The sequence below is a fragment of the Amphiprion ocellaris genome, chromosome 2 (genome assembly GCF_022539595.1).
Source record: "Amphiprion ocellaris isolate individual 3 ecotype Okinawa chromosome 2, ASM2253959v1, whole genome shotgun sequence".
Taxonomy (NCBI): Eukaryota; Metazoa; Chordata; class Actinopteri; family Pomacentridae; genus Amphiprion; species Amphiprion ocellaris.
Window position 1 is genome coordinate 21,515,362 of NC_072767.1, and position 19,193 is coordinate 21,534,554.

Here is a 19,193-nt window from a genome sequence, read left to right on the forward strand (position 1 = left end):
GTGCCCGTATTGTTGTCGGAAAAATGGCGGCACTTCTGCTGCAGGAGCTGGAAGGTTCGGAGATATCCAAACTACCAAAAACACTTCAAAACAAACTCGAGAGAATTCTTTCAGACCAGCAATATGAAATAGACTCATTAAAAGCGCATCAGGAGCAATATCGGGTTGACAGCGGTGAGTTATTGTCTGTTATGTTGCTAGCTAACGGTGCTAAAATGTTTGGCTTTGCTCGCCATGCAAACCTGTTGGCGTGCGGGCTAAAGTCAGTTTATATACGGTTTCTTTGAATAACATATTACCCACACGCCGTCCTAACGTCTACCAACTGCTCTGGGGATGTGTACTACCGTTAACGTTTGGGTAAACTGCAGCTTATCAGTAACCACCATGTGAAGCTAACTTATGCTAGCACTAGCTCACCCCTGCGCTAACCTCTGAGTTTTGACGTAAATAAGATGACACTGAACAGTAAGCAACGCTAGTAGATTTTCACCAGTAATGTTAACTTGTTCATTGACCTTCTCTTTACAGAGCAACAGTTCTTTGAAAAAGTTAAACAGCTTGCTCAATGTCAGGAAGAATTTTTGTCCCAGACTCAAGAACATCATAAACTCAAAGAAGAGTTTACCAAGCTCGGTAAGAGTTTACTTGTTATTGTATTATATACAGACTTAAATTTGACGCCGTTTCATTGGATTGCATTTTTTCACGATAATGATTTTCATCAAAAATCTGTTCTTTAGGCGAGGAACTCAAAAGTGTACGAGTGAAGAACAGCGAATATGAATCAGCCCAGGAGAGGTTGTCATCAGAGCAGGTAAGTCAAGCAAAACAGCCATGCTGATCATCAAACTGTTAGTTGCAGGGTTACTTATACCCCGTTATAGGCAATATGATTTGGTGCTGCTACATTTTATGGAATTTGTAAGGATTAAAACCTAAAAACTTCCTCTAGTGATGGCTGAGTAGCAGATGAAACACTATTGTAAAATTAATGTAACTGATAGGTGTTTACAGATGGGTTTATTTATTACTAACAAGCCGTGATGATACAGTTGTTCACAATTTAATTTTAACATGCCTTTGTCAACACAAATTTCCACACATGTATGAAAACCATCTCTTGTTGGCCTTTTAGAACAGTAGACGTTTGCTAACAAGTTTGTTGGTGGTTTGCATGATGTAGTTTTGGTTATCATTTATTTCTATGCATTGGAGATTTTGCAAAAATGTATTGACTGGTGAATTTAACAGTTACATTGATATCAGCAGTATGCCAGATATAACTTATAGGTTGCATTTCATTTGTAATCACCGTGGTTGAAATACTGCATTTGTTTAGACCTTGCTGTCAAAAGGCAAAGAGGAACTGGAGACAGAAAAGCGAGAACTTGTGCGAACACTGGACAGGAGATCCTTGGAAGTAGAACATTTAAATGGTATGGGGATATAAATTATCTAAGAGAGTTCATACTCTTGAAATGACGTGAAGAGTTTGTACTAATATTACTTTGCTCCACTAGATGATGTGAGGCAACTCAGTGACAAGTTGGTGGAAGTAAACACCTCTAAGATGGCTCTGCAAATGAAATTAGATGAACTTGAAGCAGCTGAAGTCAACATCAAAGTGAGTTATTTTCTATTTTCATATTGATTGAACATGTTAACACCAGCCTGGCCTGCAGAGGAAATGACTTTGTAAACAGTTTATCCTTCTATTTTCATGTATTTGTTTTCATTTTATTTATTTATTCATCTATTCTACCTTTTTCATTTGTCCTTATAAGCAAATTACTGATTGAAGTTGTGGTTGTTTGCCTTTCCAGTACAAGGAGAAGCGTATGGAACAAGAGAAAGAGCTGCTACATGGCCAAACATCTTGGCTGAATGAGGAGCTTAAGGCCAAAAGTGAAGAACTGCTGTCCCTGTCCAGGCAAAAGGGTAACGAGATCCTGGAGCTGAAATGCGCTCTGGAGAATAAAGATGATGAGGTAAGTCTCTTGTCTGTGTTTACATTTTACAGTAACTGTGTCAAAAATTGTAGTCAGATCTTGAAGCATTTTGTGGGACTTGCTGAGGTTCATGGACATGTAGATTACTGCAGACTTTGCAGTTCAAATCTTTAATAGTTACGTTCCGTCAACACTCATGTTAACTTTCTCTTTGCTGTTTTTTATCCCTGTGATTGCCAGGTGAACAAACTCCAAGATCAAGTGGCAGGTTTGAAGACTTCAAATGAGCATCTTCAAAAACAAAATGAGGATATGATCAGTAAACTGAAAGAAGTATGTGTGTTTTCAGCTATTGTAGTCTTAAATAGACACAGTATGTTACTTTGTTGCAATGTATATTTTGCAGCAAAAACATTAGTTTACTTTAGTAGTGATGCACTTGTGGTGAAATGTTTTCATTAAGGCGAGTGGCTGAATATTTACTTATTTTAGGCCAAGGAGCAACACACCACCATGGAGGAGAAGTTCACAAATGAGCTGAATGCCAACATTAAGCTTTCAAATTTATACAAGGTATGTAAATGTGTGAAAGTAAGCCACCTGTTACTGTGTGTCATAAGAACATTAGCTCTAGCTTCAAGTGTCACTGTTTCACAACTTCAAATTATGCAACTACTATACTCTGTGACTTTTATCTTAATCATATAGATGAGTTTTCTTAGGATAAAATTTAAATAGGTAATTTGTGAGAATTATTTTTCTAACAACAGTTCAAATGGGAGGTGCGATACAACATATGTTAATGTAAATGTTTTCTTTTAGTTTTATCAAGCTTTCTGTTTACAGTGACCGAAATGATTAACTGCGTCCCTTCTCGCAGAGTATTTTTGTTCACCAATAAGTTTGCTCTGGTAGGGAGCAGCAGCAGATTCTGATGCAAAAAGTGAAGAACTGAGTCAAGCAGTGGAGGAGCTGCATAAGCTTCTAAAAGACGCTGGAGAAGGTACAAAGCTGTCACAGAATGACCTTTATAACCATAAACTGCTATTCCCATTATTTGGTACTTGATTTATCCCGAGAATGACAGTGTCTTACTATGCTTAACTTAGTGTTCTAGATTTGTGACTAATTGCTAACTTAGTATCCAGTTGTTGATATTCCACAACAATTTCTCCATTCCTCCACAGCAAACAAGGCTCTTGAGGAAAAGTGTCAAAAAATGAATGGTGCCACAGACACGACTGTTGGCGAGTTAAAGGACAGGATTCAGAGCCTTGAGAGAGAGCTGGACAATGCCAACAAACTGCTGTCAAGCTCTAAACTTCGAGGTCAGTTGCGTTGATTCTAGTCCAGTTTTTGTCTTTTTAATATGGGATTACACCTTGTAATTTTCCTCAAATACATGATTTACAATATGCCCCTTTCTGTTTCTGCGAAGGCCCTGTTGGTACAGCAGCTGTCCTGACAGAGGAGCAAATGACAATGTCACCAACAGCAGCCGCTGTTTCCAAGATAAAACCTGGAATGAAGCTGACTGAGGTATGTAAAGCTTCTTTTCAACACTCATATTGCACTCAAATAAAACATGCAAAAGTGTTACATGCTTCCACAATGGTTGTAATGTCTTGCTTGTGCTAATTTCTTATGCCGTTGTGTTGAAGTAACAGCATGACACAGCTGCTTTCTCTTAGCTTTATCCTATTTTGACATGAGACGACATGTTTTTTCAGTTGTATACAGCATATGTGGAGAGCCAGGAGCAGCTGCAGTTGGAGCGTCTGGAGAACAAGCGGGTCAACAAATATCTAGACGACATTGTGCAGGAAGTCGAAGCGAAAGCGCCAATCCTCAAACGGCAGCGGGATGAGCATGAGCGTATGCAGAAGTCTGTGGCCAGTCTTTCTGCCAAGCTGGAGCAGGCTGTTAAGGTGTGTAGTGCAGACCAGTATGTATGTGGAATGGGGTTTTCCAGTTAATGAAATTTGCTTGAGTTGCATTGAGGAAATTTTGTAATTCATTCAATGAATACTTTTTATACAACGATGTGAAAACAGTTAACATGGTTAGTAAATAGTGCATTCCATACCACTCACTACCATTTGGATTTAAAGTAATCAATGCCAAATCATTTGAATTATGTGTGTTTGTTACAGGAGGTTCATCGCCTGCAGAATGAGGCTGATGAGGCCAACAAACGCTCCTCAGTCCTGGAGAGAGAGAACCAGAGATGTGAACTCCAGCTGGCAGACATGGCTCAGCAGGTGGGATAAAGCTCTTTTTTTATTCCAGGATTGTGATTGGCTTTTTTTTTTTTTTCAGAATTAAAGACAATCGATCATCAAAATCAAAATTCTTACTTTCTGTCCAATTGTTTGTCATACTTGCCAGGTGCGTGTGCTGCTGATTGAGCTAGAAGAAGCTCGTGGAAACCATGTGCTTCATGACGAGGAGGTGAGCTCAGCCGATGTCAGCAGCACATCAGAGGTGATCAGCCAGCACTTGGTGACCTTCCGCAGTGTAGAGGAGCTTCAGAAGCAGAACCAGCGTCTTCTTGTAGCACTGAGAGAGCTCAGTGATGCCCAAGAGAAAGAGGAGTTCGAGGCCACTGGCAATAAGTATGTTACAATGTTATCATCGCAGTTGTGACAAAAAATGTTGATGAACAAGAGTAGCAAACAACAAATACCCAAAATGCTATTTTAGCCTACATTTTGTATTAATAAGCACACATTTGTCAGTAACCAAAGAGATCAGTCTGTCAGTGGGGCTAATTGCAATATACTGTCTCAGGCGAGGGGAGCTGGAGCAGAGTTTGGAGAAAGCTCAGGCTGAGCTGGAGTCTCTGAAGGAACAGCGCAGCCAGCAGGTAAAGATGACGGAGTCCATCGTGAGGCAGAGGGACATGTACCGCGTGTTACTGGCTCAGGCAACAGGAGTCAGCTTCCCACAACAAGGTATTGCAAGCAAGAGAGAGATAAAGTGATATGCAAGAAAAACAGCTCAGAACATGCACCTTTACCTCTTTGTAACACAAAGGAGGGGAGATTAATGATTTGATGTAATAATAATGGATGTAATTATGGTTATTTAGCATTTTAAAGTGTGATTTCAGTTGGATCTTAAAATGTCCTTTATCCTTAGCCACAATAGTGTTGTTACTATTCTACTTGCGTGTCTAAACTCCTGATTGTTTGTCCTTAAGGTGCACCACCTGAGGAGTTCTCTCTGACCTCTACCCCCCGACGTTCACCTGCCGCCACTCCCACTACAGGGACGCCCACTGCACTCGTCTCCATGGCTACAGAGTCTGCTGAAGTTTTGGAGGCCAAGGCAGCTTTGCGACAGGTGAGTGCTGCATCTGCCACAAGGCTGGAATTGTGAGATGTTTGACAGTTGCCCATGAAGCAGTTTCATGACTTCAGTCCTCCCAATTTCTCTTTCTTACTGAGAGACTACCTGCGGATCAACATTTGAGTGAAGGCTCACCTTTGTATGTGACAAGATTGGGTTATGGTATGGTATGGGTTATGTTGGCCACCAGATGGCAGTGTGCCTACATTAGGAAGTCTATTACTTTTACATATTTGATTATATAGAACGATATTTGCAATTTTGATGCAATGTACGCAAGCTTGTATTTTTTGCTTGTGAAGCAAAGAATTATAACTTTAATGTCAGTGTAAATATTTATTTGTTTCGTTAGACACTGCATCACTTCTGAAAAGTCAGTGATTCTTGTTTCTTATTTATTAAATGGTCAGCAGAAAATGAAATTCTGTCAAGATTATTGAACTACAGATATATGCCCAATTAATTGAACTCTCACAACTAGGGATTAACGTTTGATTACAGAGTTAGTAATAGATCAAAGGAAGGGGTAACGTTTAATTTGTGCCCCATAAAAAACACTCTGTCAGCAAAACTAACTCTGCTGTGGAAGTAAATGAAAATATGTGGTTGGATTTGCAGTTGCAGGAGGTGTTCTCCAGCTATAAGAAGGAACGCATGGAAAGTGGTAAGGCAATGACCGAGCACAACGAGAAGCTACAGGAGCAGCTCTCTGACCTCCGCTCCCAAAATGCCAAGATATCTACCCAGCTAGAGTTTGCCTCCAAGAGGTAAGGTTGAAAAAACAGGAACAGTAGGATTTGTAAGATATGAATTGTACCTACTGTTCCAATGTAACTTTAATTCAAACAACACTTGGCCATTGGTTTTACATGTGTTCACTGGCCTCAAAAAGTGACGTCCACTTCTGCAATTTCAGGTATGAGATGCTCCAGGACAACGTTGAGGGCTACAGGAAAGAGATTGCCTCTCTAAGAGAGAAAGGGCAGAAGATGTCTGCTGCCACACAGAAGCTTGAGCAGACCAGCCACACACTAAATGAGGATCTGAGAGCTGCCAAGGAGAAGCTCACTATGGCTGAGGTTTGTGTTTCCATTTTCATGTGTGTGACTGAGACCAAGTTCACTACCTGGACACTACTTACTTGCACATCGCTTGTGCTTTCTTGGTAAGGGTCCATCACGTTAAGTACCATTCCAAACCAACTAGCATTAAGTGAGAGTGTAATAAAGTCCGCAAACATGGAGTCTGCATTGATACAGACTTAAAAACCTCACTCATTGCAAGTGCAGCACCTGCTTTATGTTGGGGCATAGAAAACTCCAAACACCTTCAAATACAGGTTCTATGTGGTTATTTCACAAGGACTACCTCAGTAGTAAATATAACTAAATGGCTTTAGTGAAAACATTTCAAAGATATTAGCTTTGCATTGTGTGAAAGAATAGTATGAAATAATGTTCTGAAATGATTCCCCTTGACTTCATTCTTACCTTCTTTGTTGTTCTTTATTAACATTTATAATAATAATAATAATAATAATAGTAATAATAATAGTAATAATAATAATAATAATAATAATAATAATAATAATAATAATAATAATAATAATAATAAATGACTATTTATAACCTGTAAGTTTTTTCTCATGTCTAACACAGCAAAAAAAAAAAAGACAAAATATTTTATGAAATACAAAAACATTTGTGAAAATAATGAATGCAAACACAAGAAGTCACAAGACACCGTATGATAAAATAATGTTTATTTGTCCGCTGTAATTTTGTGGCTGAATTTTATTTCATGATTTCATTATTTTTACAAGATTTTTTCCCTGTACAAGACTTTCTACTTTTTAAAAAGTGCCTAAATAAAGTTTATTTTTATTGTTGTTATAATTACGGTAATAATAATGAACAAGAAAGATGATAGCAACAAAGACAAGTTGGAACATTATGGAATGTTTTATTATTCATTCTTTAAACACATGAAGTCAACTGAATATATCAATCTAAAAGCCGTATAAATAGCTACAATGCTGATTGAAAGATCCTGTCTCAATCAGAGAAAGGCAGGAGCTTCCCAAAGCTTGCCAATGTGTTTGTACCCCACTCCTTCAGAGAATCTAAGAGACACACAGCCATGAGTTAGACTTGGTGATGAAGTGAGAGGGTATAGGGGCCACCTGAATTAGTGTCGTTATCAGTCTCAAAGTAAATTACAGTTGTGTTTGATTTGAAATGTGTCACTGCTTGGAGAAATGCTGAAACAGATACCATAGACTTACCTTATTGTGCATTTTAGGGCCGTGCTGAGAACCTGCGTAAGGAAAGAGATATGCTTAAGCTAGTAGAGTCCAGGCTGAATCAAGAGAAAGAGACAATCCTGAGTCAACAACAGAGCCAGAACCTGCTGCTGACCAACCTTCAGGCTATTCAGGTAATCTAAAAGTGATTTTTTACTTATTGTCTGACTCTCTCACACATACACGTGAACAAACCTCAAAATGGTAACTGCTCTGTTCTTCTAGGCCACTCTTGAGCGTTCAGAGACTGATACACGTCAGCGTCTCAACAGCCAGCTTGAGAAGCAGGAACGAGAAATCTCACAGCTCCAGAAGAGGCTTGAACATGAAGTGGAACAGCGCCACCTGCTCAGCAGAAACCAGGAAGTAAGCATCAAATAAACCCCTTTTCCTGCATTGATTTAAGATAAAGGATTTTACCCAAAAGCATCAAAACTGTAGGTCATATCTTAAGAGCCTGACTGCAGACACTTTTTTTAAGGCCAAAAGTTGATGAGGTCTAAAGGACAGAAAGGAATTTACAGATACTGTATTTCTTAATGTAACTCATTTCTCATGCACAGGTCCAATTAATGGATACAAAGAGGCAGTTTGAGACACAGGTGACTTTACAACAGAAAACCAAGGAGCTGCTGAATGCTGCCGAGTTGGAGCTCAACAGCCTCAGGGGACAGCAAGGCAGCTTTGAAGCACGTCACAATCTGAGCTCCCCATCCACACCTATCATCAGAGGTAGGCGTTGAATATTTTGTAGTTTCTTTTAAGATTATTTTCAGCGTAATTGTTGTGCATTAAAATGTGCATTAAAATATTAGTTTGTATATTTGGGAAAATAATAAGACTCAAGTAAATTGTTTACAGTTTACAACTGTCCAGTGTTCGGGACTGACCTAGTTTTAGTCTTAACCTACTTTTGTATGGATGCTATAGTCTCACTAGTTCCTGTTTATACGAGATCCAGTAAAAGAAGCCAGTAAAATGTCTAAACCATGCTCTTTCAAAAGTTTGTGGGTTTTAAGCACAGACTTGTAACAATGCAATGGTATTTTTATTACTCCATAATGCATCCTTGCCTCCTAAAATCATTTACTGACTGTCATCTCCATCTCTCACTTAAAGGCTTGCAGAGTTCAGATCAAGACAGGGAGGACCTACAAGGCCGCCTGCAGCTGGCTGAAACCAGGGCAGAGGAGCTGGCGGAGAGCCTCAGGGCAGCCACCTCCAGCATGGAGCAGTACAGAGCCATGGCTCAGAGCCTGGAGGAGTCCCTGGACAAAGAGAAACAGGTTGGGGACACAATCATGGCACAAACCACAAACTGTGAAGTGTTCCTCTTCTCATACAACAATTCAGTGCAACCACAAAAAAGATGTAAATGGGTAAAATTGCTGAAAGTTTGTACTGGAGACAGATGTTTTACCATTACATTTATAAGCCCACGGTGTTGATCAGATAGAAAGAAAGGGAGAAGGTTTGTTGGTAAGCAAATTGCAAGATTATTTTTTGTCAGTTAAGTTTTAGTTCTTAAACATTTTAACTTTATATAAAAATACAAATGATATAGATGTGATATCAGATGATACATAGTCAGTTAGGGGCCAAAAGGAGACAGGGGGTACTCCATTGCCTCTTTGTTTTCACTAACTACTTACTTTTTCACTTCAGCACACATCAGCAATATCCTGTAAAAAGCGCAAATGCACAGTGTTTTGAAGAATTCACAGGAGCCCAATGTGTTTTTCTGAGTTGGATGTTAGGGACGATGTGACTATCTGCTAGCAGACTTATATGTGACACCTCGATAGTTTTTGGTGATTTATTAATACCAAACACACATTCATCACGGAATACCTAATATTATGTGTAGAAACACAGTCTTTCTTAGACTAAAAGGATTTTTTTTGTCATTTAATATTACACATGATGTTACAAGTAACCAAAAATAATTTCTTTTATATATCTTGCTTGTATTGCCACTCAAGTAGTAAAGTTTTAAAGATGTTAAATGAGTATACGTGTGTTCTAGTGTTTAGCTTTGAAAACATTTTGGTACATTTCCACAAACTTCTTGTATTTTAAATGCCTAATAACCAGGTAACGGAGCAGGCACGTTCATCTATTGAGACTCGTATGAAGGAGGCTGAGGAGCAGCACCGCAGGCTGGAAGTAAAGCTCCTGGAAGCAGAGAAAGAGAAGCAAGACTTGGAGGAGCAGAAGAGGAGAGCCCTCTCCTCTCTGGAGGATCAGGTATGAAATCCTGTACTGTGCTTCAATCAATATATGTATACCATAAATGTATATTTATACGTATTGTTATTTGGGTTTGGTGTGTCTATTTAGATTAATATTCTGAAGAGAAGTCTAAGCAGTGCCCAATCAGATCATCAGGCAGCGCTCCAGCAAGTGGCAGTAGCTGAGACCCAGCAACAGCAGGCTGTACAGGACAGCCAGGAGCAGGTAAGCTGGATAATAAAACTGTACATTTTTAATGTTAGAACATAAAAATAATCACTTTCTGGTAAGAGTATTCCTGTTAGGGTCAATAATAATCATCATTAAGTCAGTTAAGCATTCGGTTAAGCAATCATTTGGTGTCTATTCTAAAATAACTCCAGAGAAAATTCATGCTAAATATGCTCTCCAAATGCTGCCATATTTCCTTGTACTCCTAACTTGTCAGTTTCATAAAATATCCCTCTTTACAACCAGCCATATTTGAGAAGTACTTGGCCGTTTTATCAGGAGCATAAATTACAAGCATCAAGAAATTTTTACAAACGTCCATCTGTACAACTCTCAGCATCTAGTAAAACTGCCAACCAGATGCTATGAAGGATCAAGCACTGAAAGATCCTAAACAATGCACCTATTTTATAACCAGCAACAGATGATTTGACCATGAAGCTTCAGTTGCACTGGTCAAGTCTTTGTAAAGACTTTACACTGATTCTAGTCTGTTCCTTATTTATTAATGTGTGCCTTCTATTTAATATTGCATTTTAACAAAAAAAGAAAACTCCAGTTGGGAGCATTTTTTTTGCTTAAATTGTAGATTTAGTGAAACATTAAAGAAGATGAACTGCTGATATGAAAATGAATCGCTGAAATAGAATACAAGAAGATGATATCAAATCTTTCTCTACCCTCAAGGCTAAGTTGGCTGCTGAAGCTCAAGATAAGTATGAGCGGGAGATGATGCTGCATGCAGCAGATGTGGAAGCCCTGCAGGCTGCGAAGGCTCAGGCACTGCAGGCCAGTGAGCTCAGACACCAGCTAGAGGAGAGAGCTCAGAGGATCAGTGCTGAGTTGCTGGAAGCCAGGGTCTCCTGGGAAGAGCAGGAAAAGATCCTCAAGGTAGGTTTTATAGATATACAGCTGTGACCAGACTACATTAGATATATTGATGTTAAGTTTGCAAAATAACAGGAAAGTTTCATCCAACATCTGAGTGTTGTAAGCCTAACAAAACCCTTCATCACAAGGCTGTTGGATTACTGTATTCATTCAGTAGTTAGTTTTTTTTTGCTGAAATGAGTTGTCACAGTTAGATTTTTTTCCTCATCTTGCAGGAAGAGATGTCTAAGATGGAGAGCCGCTATGAGGAGTTGCAGAAGCAGAACTCCCTCCTACATGAGCAAATCCAGACGATGAGCAGTAAGATGGCTGACAATTTGCAGCGTGCTGCCGGTGACAGTTCCCTGAACGTTTCTCTGACTGAGGAGGGAAAATCTCAAGACCAACTCCTTGAGATTCTCAGGTAACACATTTATCTTCAATGCTTTCTTGTGCTAAGGGAGTCTAGCCCATCAAATCTATGTTAGTAAACTGAAAAAACAGTCCAAAAAATGGTATTGGATACTAGTAAGTTACTGTTGTTAACATTTTCATTGGTTATACTGCCCTTGACTGCTCATTCATGTTTTTAGTATTTCTAGCATCTTTGGTTCCTGGTCTCTATCGCAGGTTTGTGCGTCGGGAAAAGGAGATTGCAGAGTCTCGTTTTGAGGTTGCCCAGGGGGAGAGTTTGCGTCACCGTTTGAGGGTCGAGCATCTGGAACGAGAGCTGAAGGAGGTGCAGGACAGTTTGAGTGCTGCAAGGGAGAGGATGCAGGTAGGTTTTTATATGTGTCAGCTCCTTTGTTTTGCAGTTAAAAAGGTTAGATTACTACATTGCAGCTTTATGGAGCTCACAAGTCAGCTATACAGTTGGCTCCACTACAGAGCCTCTTCTACAGAATGTCTTTACCTGTCCTTTATATTGAGCCATGGAGAATGATTCTGCATTTGCTCACTTTACTCCAAGGAGGTCAAGGTCAGACCAAAGATATGTTGCTTACTGAAACACAAATTTTTATTTTTTTTTCTTTTACCCTTTGCAATCCCTACCCAGATCCCAACATGTCCTTTTTCTTTTTTTCTTCAAGAAAGGTGCGCGCAGCACTGCGCAGCAGCCGGAGCTGTCATTGGCAGGGCAGCTCAAATGAAATTTCGTTGTATATGAAAATGTGCAATGACCAATAAAGATAAAGATTGACAAGATTGAATTAGTGGACACAAATATACAAATAACTGTAACCTCGCCCGTAGCCGTCAAATCTGCTTTATACGACATGAAATTGAAACCCCAGTGCTAACCTGTCTTAGGTAACAGCAAAGACCCTGGCTCAGCACGACGAGCTGATGAAGAAGACAGAAACTATGAGCATCCTAGTAGAGTCCAACAAAACGCTGAGAGAGGAGAAGGACAAGATGGAGCAAGAACTGCAGCAAACTCAAGCAAAGGTGTGTTAATAGTTAATTATGATGTGCATTTCTGTACTATGCTATTCTCTAAAAATATTTTCTGTTTTGCAACATTAAATGAAAGTATGGTTAAAGTTATGTGCATTCACCACTTAAAACATTCATGTTTTGTGCACTCTCATTACTTAATGATTGCATTATTGTAGGTGGTTACATTTACATTATGTCATGTGTTTCAGGTCCAAAAGCTGGAGTCAGACATCATGCCACTGCAGCAGGCTAACTCTGAGCTAAGTGAGAAGAGCGGCATCCTGCAGGCAGAGAAGAAGATACTGGAAGATGAAATCAAGCGCTGGAAGGCTCGGACTCAGGTAAGTGCAGAATAGACCTTAATTCAATACTTCTTCTATGAAGAGGCCTGTCATAGTCAGAAAAATATAGGATGTTCTGCCACATTTCTTTTGTTGAAGCTATTTTGGTTTCTCCCATCTGACAGGAAGAATAATTACACAAAGATTAGATTGTAATCATTTCTGTGAACATCAAGTGCCCTTTTTGTATCTGAAACATTTATTGGACCCTTCCTATGTTTTCCACCATACTCTTATTTGCTGCAGTCTACCACGTCTCCGTTGCTGCAGTTGCTCTCCTTTTCAACTCTGACAAGCCACTCATGCGTGTTGACATAAAATGCATCACTGCTAGTGCACCAATATGGGAATGTTGCCATGGAAATCATGTTAAAAATTTTGGTGACCTGTGAAAAACAGAAATTAACCTGCTGCTGAAGGGCTTAATCATTATTGTGTAAACTTTTTAAAAACGGGCCTGAATGTAACCGATGTTGTTACAAATTTCTTTGTACTGCACAATGACAGTAAAGTCTCTTGATCCCTTATGTTCATTTATATTTTCAAGTCCCGCACTCTAAGAAAAGTTGTACTTCTAATGTTTGATCTGTTTGCACAACTAGCTCAGCTGTTTCATATTCTCGTAGCATTTGGTGAGCCAGCAGAAAGACTCGGATCCAGAAGAGTACAAGCGTCTACATTCTGAGAAAGAGGCAAATCTTAAGCGCATCCAGCAACTCACTGAGGAGAACAACAGACTTAAAGCAGAGGTGGCCAGGTGAGAGATTGTGAATTATATAGCTGCTGAACTGAGCATAATAGTGAGTGTTAATTTGTTGACCTTTCTTCAGTCATGTCAGTTCTGACCTACTATTTAGTCCCCAAATTCATTCTTCTCAATAGGACAAGTAATTTCACAACGTCCCTGCAGAACCAAATACAGAACTTGCGTGACAATACGAGTAAGATTACTGATGAGAGAAATACACTGAAGAAGGAGCTGGAGACCAAGAACCAGGAACTCCAGGAGAAGGCGCGAACTATCACCCAGGTTAAGAAAATTGGACGGCGCTACAAGACCCAGTACGATGAGCTCAAGGTGGAACATGACAAGGTAGTTGTTTCCTAAAGCTTGAAATAACTACATAATTGTTTTGTGCATTTTAGTTGATAATGAACAGACACTTTCAGACACTTTTGAGGTTGATCTGTCAAACTGCGTATTCTCCAGCTGGTAGCTGAAGCCACAGCAGGCCCATCCCAAGAAGAAGAGGCTCGCCAAGCTTCGGTTCAGGAGCTGCAGAGCCTCAGAGATTCTCTGAGTCAGGCTGAAGGCAAAACCAAAGACCTGGAAGGACAGCTGGAGAACATCAACAAGGTTAAACATCACAAGTGTCAGCTAAAGCTTTTAACAGAGTTTTTCTACTAGACAGGGTCATATTCTTCTTTGCCTTCTAGCAGTGAGATACTCTTCTTGCTATGTGACGAACTTGCATAGTTGACAACTTTCATTACTGAAAAAAAAAAGTTGTCAAAAAGGCAGTATTCTGACAGTGCTCCACACTTGCTGCAGGTTGTCACAGAGCGTGAGGCTGAGGTGCGTAATGCCCAGGAACAGACATCCAGGGTGCAGGCAGAGCTGAACAGGCTGAGGCAGGAACTGCAGGATAAGTCTTCTCAGGAGGACACACTGAGGCAGCAGATGGCCGAGAAGGAGGAGAAGACCAGGAAGACTCTTGTGAATGCTAAGCAGAAGCTCAACCAGCTCATAGGTGAGTGTGTCCTTATATTACAACCAAAATTTAGATTTTCTGTGAGTTATGTTTTCTTTTCTGTCTTTTACCACTCTTGTTGTATTGCTCATTTGTTTTATTGAAAACCTCACACCTAAATACTTTATATCAAGGCACCAAAGACCAACTGCAGAAGGAAAATGAGCAGTTAAAGCAGCAGCGAGAGGAGCTGGAAGTGCGAGTAAGTGCACTCAAGTCTCAGTATGAGGGCCGTCTGAGTCGACAGGAGAGAGAACTCAGAGAACTGCGAGGTCAACAGGAGAGACAAGAGCAAAGAGATGAACCACCTGAAGCAGGTCCCAGCAAGGTGAGTGTGCAGTATCATTTTCACAAGCCAGGCATTTTTAAAGTTTGTGTTTTCATTATACAAGTTTGCAGTAACATAAATGTTTTATTTTGATTTTTATACCCTCATCCAGCAGACATGAGTATCCATGATAACTTGATTAAGCATTAAAAGCAAGCTAAAACCAAACCAACATGAAAAGTACCACAGCACTTTTGTTCAGTCATTAACTAGCTTTGAGCAAAGGCTGACTGGTTTCAACAAAAAAGTGGGAGATTACATCAGTGTTATGGTTTAAAATGAAATCGTCTGTACATTTTGATAACTTTCTCATAACTCTTGATGACGAATGACATGATTTATGAAATCTACCTTAACTTTTATGTTTTGTCTCTCAATCCAAACAAAAGACACAAGAGCAGCAGAGGAGCACAGAACAAAGGCAGATCAGTCTGAAGACTACCCCAGCTGCAGACAGGGGCAGGTATGATTTAAAACAAAAACGCCAGTAAGATTAATCGTCAAATCAGAGTCAGTGGTCATCATAGTACATAAAAGATTTTAAGTGACCACACTTTTTTTCCCAACCTTTTTTATGCTTTTCACATGTCCATAAGTGTCTGTGTAATGTAAACTTTATCTGCACAAGTCCACGAGGGTCTGTCGATGTTCCTGTGGACGTCCACGTGCAGCCCGACAACCCATGTATCAGGAAAACAAGTTAAAGGCTGTGCAGTGAGAATCATGATCATAGAAACCTTCCTAATTCATAAATACACAAGTTGAAATTAAAGTAGTAGCTGCTGGACTTTGGAGGTGCTTTGATTTGTATATGCTTTCTATCTGCGGTGCCCAAACACAGTCGGTAAATTCCAGTTCTCCCGAAATGCTGTGCCATCTCCACCCACTGTGCTTGGGACAGGAGGCGGCAGACCATTCCATGTTACTCGGTACACCTCAGCAATAATCATTCATGCAGTGCTGCAGTCCAATCTGCTATTGCCAATGACAAGCGCAAAGTCACAGCCAGTCTTTAGAAGATTCACAGCCCCATTTGACTTTCTGTGTTCGATGTTAGGGGCAATGCCACCCTCTGCTAGCAGACCTACGTGTACCTGTTGTAGTCTGAATCTGGGGTGAAGAGAGTATAGTGTTCGATACATCCTTAAAACGTACTTTGTCCTTACCTCTGTCAGTGCCAGCACCTCGGAACCTCCAACTGCCAACATTAAGCCAACACCTGTAGTTGCTACAGCCAGTAAACAGCCCGTCAACCCAGGAAACAAACCCACACCAAGAGCAAGCATCAGACCGATGATCACCCCGGCTACCGTACCCACCCCAACTCCCACCGCTACTGTCATGCCCACCACACAAGTGGAGACCCAGGAAGGTAGGTGAAATTGTTTCAGAGACAATCTTCTTCCAAAGTGGGAAACTAACCAACAGATTATCACTCCTAAGCTTTGCTTAAAAAAAGACATTGTCATGTGGTTATGACTGTTCCCTGAAACATATCCGAATGTTGTATACTGAAATGTGGTGGTGGTTCAGTAAATAAAGTATGGTACAATTTACAATATTTTTAATTTTGACTTAAATTAGGTAAATCTTTTTTCACTGTACTTTTCAACAGCCATGCAGTCAACTGAAGGCCCACCGGTGGAGCATGTGACTGTGTACGGCAGTGCCAGTGGCTCTGTGCGCTCCTCCAGCCCCAATGTCCAGACAACATTAGCGAGCCCCATGCTGACTGTGCAGCAGACCCAGACACAGGCCACAGCATTTGTTCAGCCAACACAGCAGCAGAGTGTGACCCATACTGAGCCAGCCAATCAGGAGCCACCGCCTATGGTGATTGAGGCGACACCTAGCTCGCAGGTCGAATGGCCTTCAACGTCCTCCACCTCCTCTGTGTTTGGCACTGGTGAGAAACAGAGAAAGCTGAGATGATTATAGGTGGATGCAGAAAAGTAATACAATTTTGTAATACTGTTTTAATTTGGGAAAATATAGGATGTGCATGGTATAGGGTTATTTAAAGAGGTTAAGAATGATCCAGAAAAATACCTTCAGTGTCAAGAAATTACTGTGCATATTATAAAGTGGTTATAATATTGTATTTAACATCTGGGTTTAAACCCGCATAACTGTTTGACCTGCCCAGTAGGATCCATACATACCGCTTATTCATTAAAAATATTTTCATTTAGCCAAAATTCCTGTGTGGTACATTTTTAAAATAACTGTTTTAGCCTCCAAGAAATTCCATAATATAAGCTATGCTGTATCTCCAGTTTCAGCAACACCAGGAACCTCTGGGATGTCCAAGAGGCCTCGTGAAGAAGAGGAGAGCAACACTGTGGTCACTGAAACTTCGGCGACACAGGAAGACACCTCCAGGGCTCCTATACCAAAGAAGCTGCGCATCATCCAGAGAGTGGGTCCTGAGGTGAGGAGGAGGGAAACCACATGAAAATCTGCAGGAGCATAAGCGTTTTTGTTATTTTTCATTATAAGGAAAATTGTTGGTCCAGCTCTGATTGTCCTGTGGTCTTCCTAGGAGGAGGTGCTCGCTGAGGACAGTGCAGAGGCTGAAGGAGTGGTGCCAACAGATGGTCAAGATGGTGCAGAGGCAAGCCAGGTTTGCATAATCGGACAAAAATAATTATAACTTCTCATGAGTTTCTTTTGTGAATGCTGTTAAATGTGTTTTTACTTTTATAGGTCATAATGCTACATTATTTATTCTAATAATATTCTGTTGTGATAAAAACAAGCAAATAAGAGTAGGGTTATCAGCCAGTTTTATTGCAATAGTAAACCTGTAACAAACCCTCAGTGTTTCACTACTTCCTTCATTTTTCCCATTAACACTATTGTTTTGAGGTTCGTCAGTCAAAGTTAGGATATTTTTCCTAAATATCCTGTAAGTTTTTACAGTCAACATCTCATTGTGTCACCTACTTGAAGAATTCTGGCCCGCTGCACTTTAACCATAAAGTGATCTCATATCGCTATAAATTTAGGACATATAGGAAACGCCTTTTATCAGTAATTAACAAAAGTAGTTGAAATTAATGAATGTTGTATCTGCTGCTCATCACCCTGCAGACAGAGGAGTTCCCAGTGTTGGAGGAAGCAGATGAAGCTTCAGCTTCTCAGTCCATTGCGATGGAGCAAGAGGTTACCCTCAGCCAAAGTGACACCCTTCACCAGCTGCAGCACGAAGTGATCGTCATAGTAACGGACACAGAGAGTGATGAAGACCAGGAAGAGGAGGATGAAGATGAAGAAGAGCAGGTATAGAGTTTGTGCTGTGCATTTAAAAGGTCCTAAACTGGCATTAAATATGATGAAAAAGTTCCCTTAAAAATGTCTTTGTTTCCTGTTCATTCTGATTTGACCATTTTTTATTGTAGGACTATGATGAAGAGGAAGAAGAGGACGATGAAGAGGAGGAGGAGGAAGATGAAGAAGACGAGGAGGACGACGATGGGGGAATGGGGGAGGAAGGAGAGGACAGTAACGAGGGGAGCGGAGATGGCAACGAGGCCTATGAAGGAGACGACACAGAGGTTTGATTAACTATGACACGTAATATACTCACAGTTCCAAGTTTGACCTTTTATAATTGGTTGTTCACATAACGTTCACAATGTTAACCCTTCCCACGCTTCCAGTTAGAGATTTACGCTCCGTTTCCAGCTCATACACTCAGTTTTTCCACACTGTCTCATTTCCACTGTCACTTGCATTTTACCCGTGTCGTAACTTTCTGTCTGTGTGCAAGCTGTGCCTGTGTTGACTTTTCTTGTTTACCTTTTGCTCTTGTCTTGGTTGTACGTATTCAGTGGGATGAATCAGTGTCTGCAAAGGGACAATTAATTTACTATTACTGGTAATCTGCATGCGTGTAAAGTTGAAAGGTTAGAGTGTATTTGAAGTGAGGTATCCATAAATCTTACCCAAGCGTTTGTGTGGGGGGTTTGGACTTTAAACAATTAATGTATTACTTTTGAAGGCAGTTGTTAATTACCGAGCAGCTGAATAGAAACTGTAGGTGTCACTAGAGGTGCAACAGCTTGTGTTTAGTAGGGCTAACTGATATGTAAGAAAAATCGTATCGAAATTATTTTCACAGTAATAGTGATTGCAATTTGAGTCACAGTTTTACTGGAAATTGTAGTTTTTTTCTTTTGCCACTGGGGAAAAATAATTAAATGATGCAATTTTTCCAGCGGTCTGTACCACGTAAGTAATGTTCACTTCCATCTTGAAAATTTGATTTGTAGGCTGTTGCATCTCTGTAGCAACACAGAGCAGCATTTCAAATGGCATATTGTGACACATTTTACCTTTATTAAAAGATTGCAGTTCCTGTAGTTTGGACATTGTACTATATATTTAAATTAA

At 40.2% G+C, this 19,193-nt stretch overlaps 1 protein-coding gene across 4 annotated transcripts in view; it reads left to right on the top strand.

Moving 5' to 3' along the window:
* tprb (translocated promoter region b, nuclear basket protein) overlaps positions 1 to 19,193 on the top strand; it is a 25,125-nt gene continuing 5,932 nt past the window's right edge. Inside the window, exons 1-41 of one of the 4 annotated variants that reach the window (XM_023293929.3) lie at positions 1 to 174; positions 532 to 636; positions 744 to 817; positions 1,343 to 1,439; positions 1,524 to 1,627; positions 1,827 to 1,991; positions 2,193 to 2,285; positions 2,445 to 2,525; positions 2,868 to 2,955; positions 3,140 to 3,280; positions 3,391 to 3,491; positions 3,683 to 3,880; positions 4,106 to 4,213; positions 4,341 to 4,567; positions 4,743 to 4,906; positions 5,155 to 5,297; positions 5,922 to 6,070; positions 6,220 to 6,382; positions 7,605 to 7,739; positions 7,831 to 7,971; positions 8,169 to 8,337; positions 8,725 to 8,891; positions 9,700 to 9,852; positions 9,946 to 10,062; positions 10,756 to 10,959; positions 11,175 to 11,362; positions 11,569 to 11,716; positions 12,250 to 12,387; positions 12,588 to 12,719; positions 13,346 to 13,476; positions 13,602 to 13,812; positions 13,930 to 14,076; positions 14,272 to 14,470; positions 14,605 to 14,798; positions 15,188 to 15,261; positions 15,974 to 16,170; positions 16,414 to 16,704; positions 17,075 to 17,229; positions 17,341 to 17,421; positions 17,892 to 18,080; positions 18,200 to 18,355. In XM_023293929.3, the coding sequence (XP_023149697.2) occupies positions 24 to 174; positions 532 to 636; positions 744 to 817; positions 1,343 to 1,439; positions 1,524 to 1,627; positions 1,827 to 1,991; positions 2,193 to 2,285; positions 2,445 to 2,525; positions 2,868 to 2,955; positions 3,140 to 3,280; positions 3,391 to 3,491; positions 3,683 to 3,880; positions 4,106 to 4,213; positions 4,341 to 4,567; positions 4,743 to 4,906; positions 5,155 to 5,297; positions 5,922 to 6,070; positions 6,220 to 6,382; positions 7,605 to 7,739; positions 7,831 to 7,971; positions 8,169 to 8,337; positions 8,725 to 8,891; positions 9,700 to 9,852; positions 9,946 to 10,062; positions 10,756 to 10,959; positions 11,175 to 11,362; positions 11,569 to 11,716; positions 12,250 to 12,387; positions 12,588 to 12,719; positions 13,346 to 13,476; positions 13,602 to 13,812; positions 13,930 to 14,076; positions 14,272 to 14,470; positions 14,605 to 14,798; positions 15,188 to 15,261; positions 15,974 to 16,170; positions 16,414 to 16,704; positions 17,075 to 17,229; positions 17,341 to 17,421; positions 17,892 to 18,080; positions 18,200 to 18,355 (6,069 nt within the window). In that variant the 5' untranslated portion in view covers positions 1 to 23. The remainder of the gene's footprint in view (positions 175 to 531; positions 637 to 743; positions 818 to 1,342; positions 1,440 to 1,523; positions 1,628 to 1,826; positions 1,992 to 2,192; positions 2,286 to 2,444; positions 2,526 to 2,867; positions 2,956 to 3,139; positions 3,281 to 3,390; positions 3,492 to 3,682; positions 3,881 to 4,105; positions 4,214 to 4,340; positions 4,568 to 4,742; positions 4,907 to 5,154; positions 5,298 to 5,921; positions 6,071 to 6,219; positions 6,383 to 7,604; positions 7,740 to 7,830; positions 7,972 to 8,168; positions 8,338 to 8,724; positions 8,892 to 9,699; positions 9,853 to 9,945; positions 10,063 to 10,755; positions 10,960 to 11,174; positions 11,363 to 11,568; positions 11,717 to 12,249; positions 12,388 to 12,587; positions 12,720 to 13,345; positions 13,477 to 13,601; positions 13,813 to 13,929; positions 14,077 to 14,271; positions 14,471 to 14,604; positions 14,799 to 15,187; positions 15,262 to 15,973; positions 16,171 to 16,413; positions 16,705 to 17,074; positions 17,230 to 17,340; positions 17,422 to 17,891; positions 18,081 to 18,199; positions 18,356 to 19,193) is intronic. The other 3 variants (XM_023293930.3, XM_055014540.1, XM_023293931.3) reach the window with 3 other exon arrangements.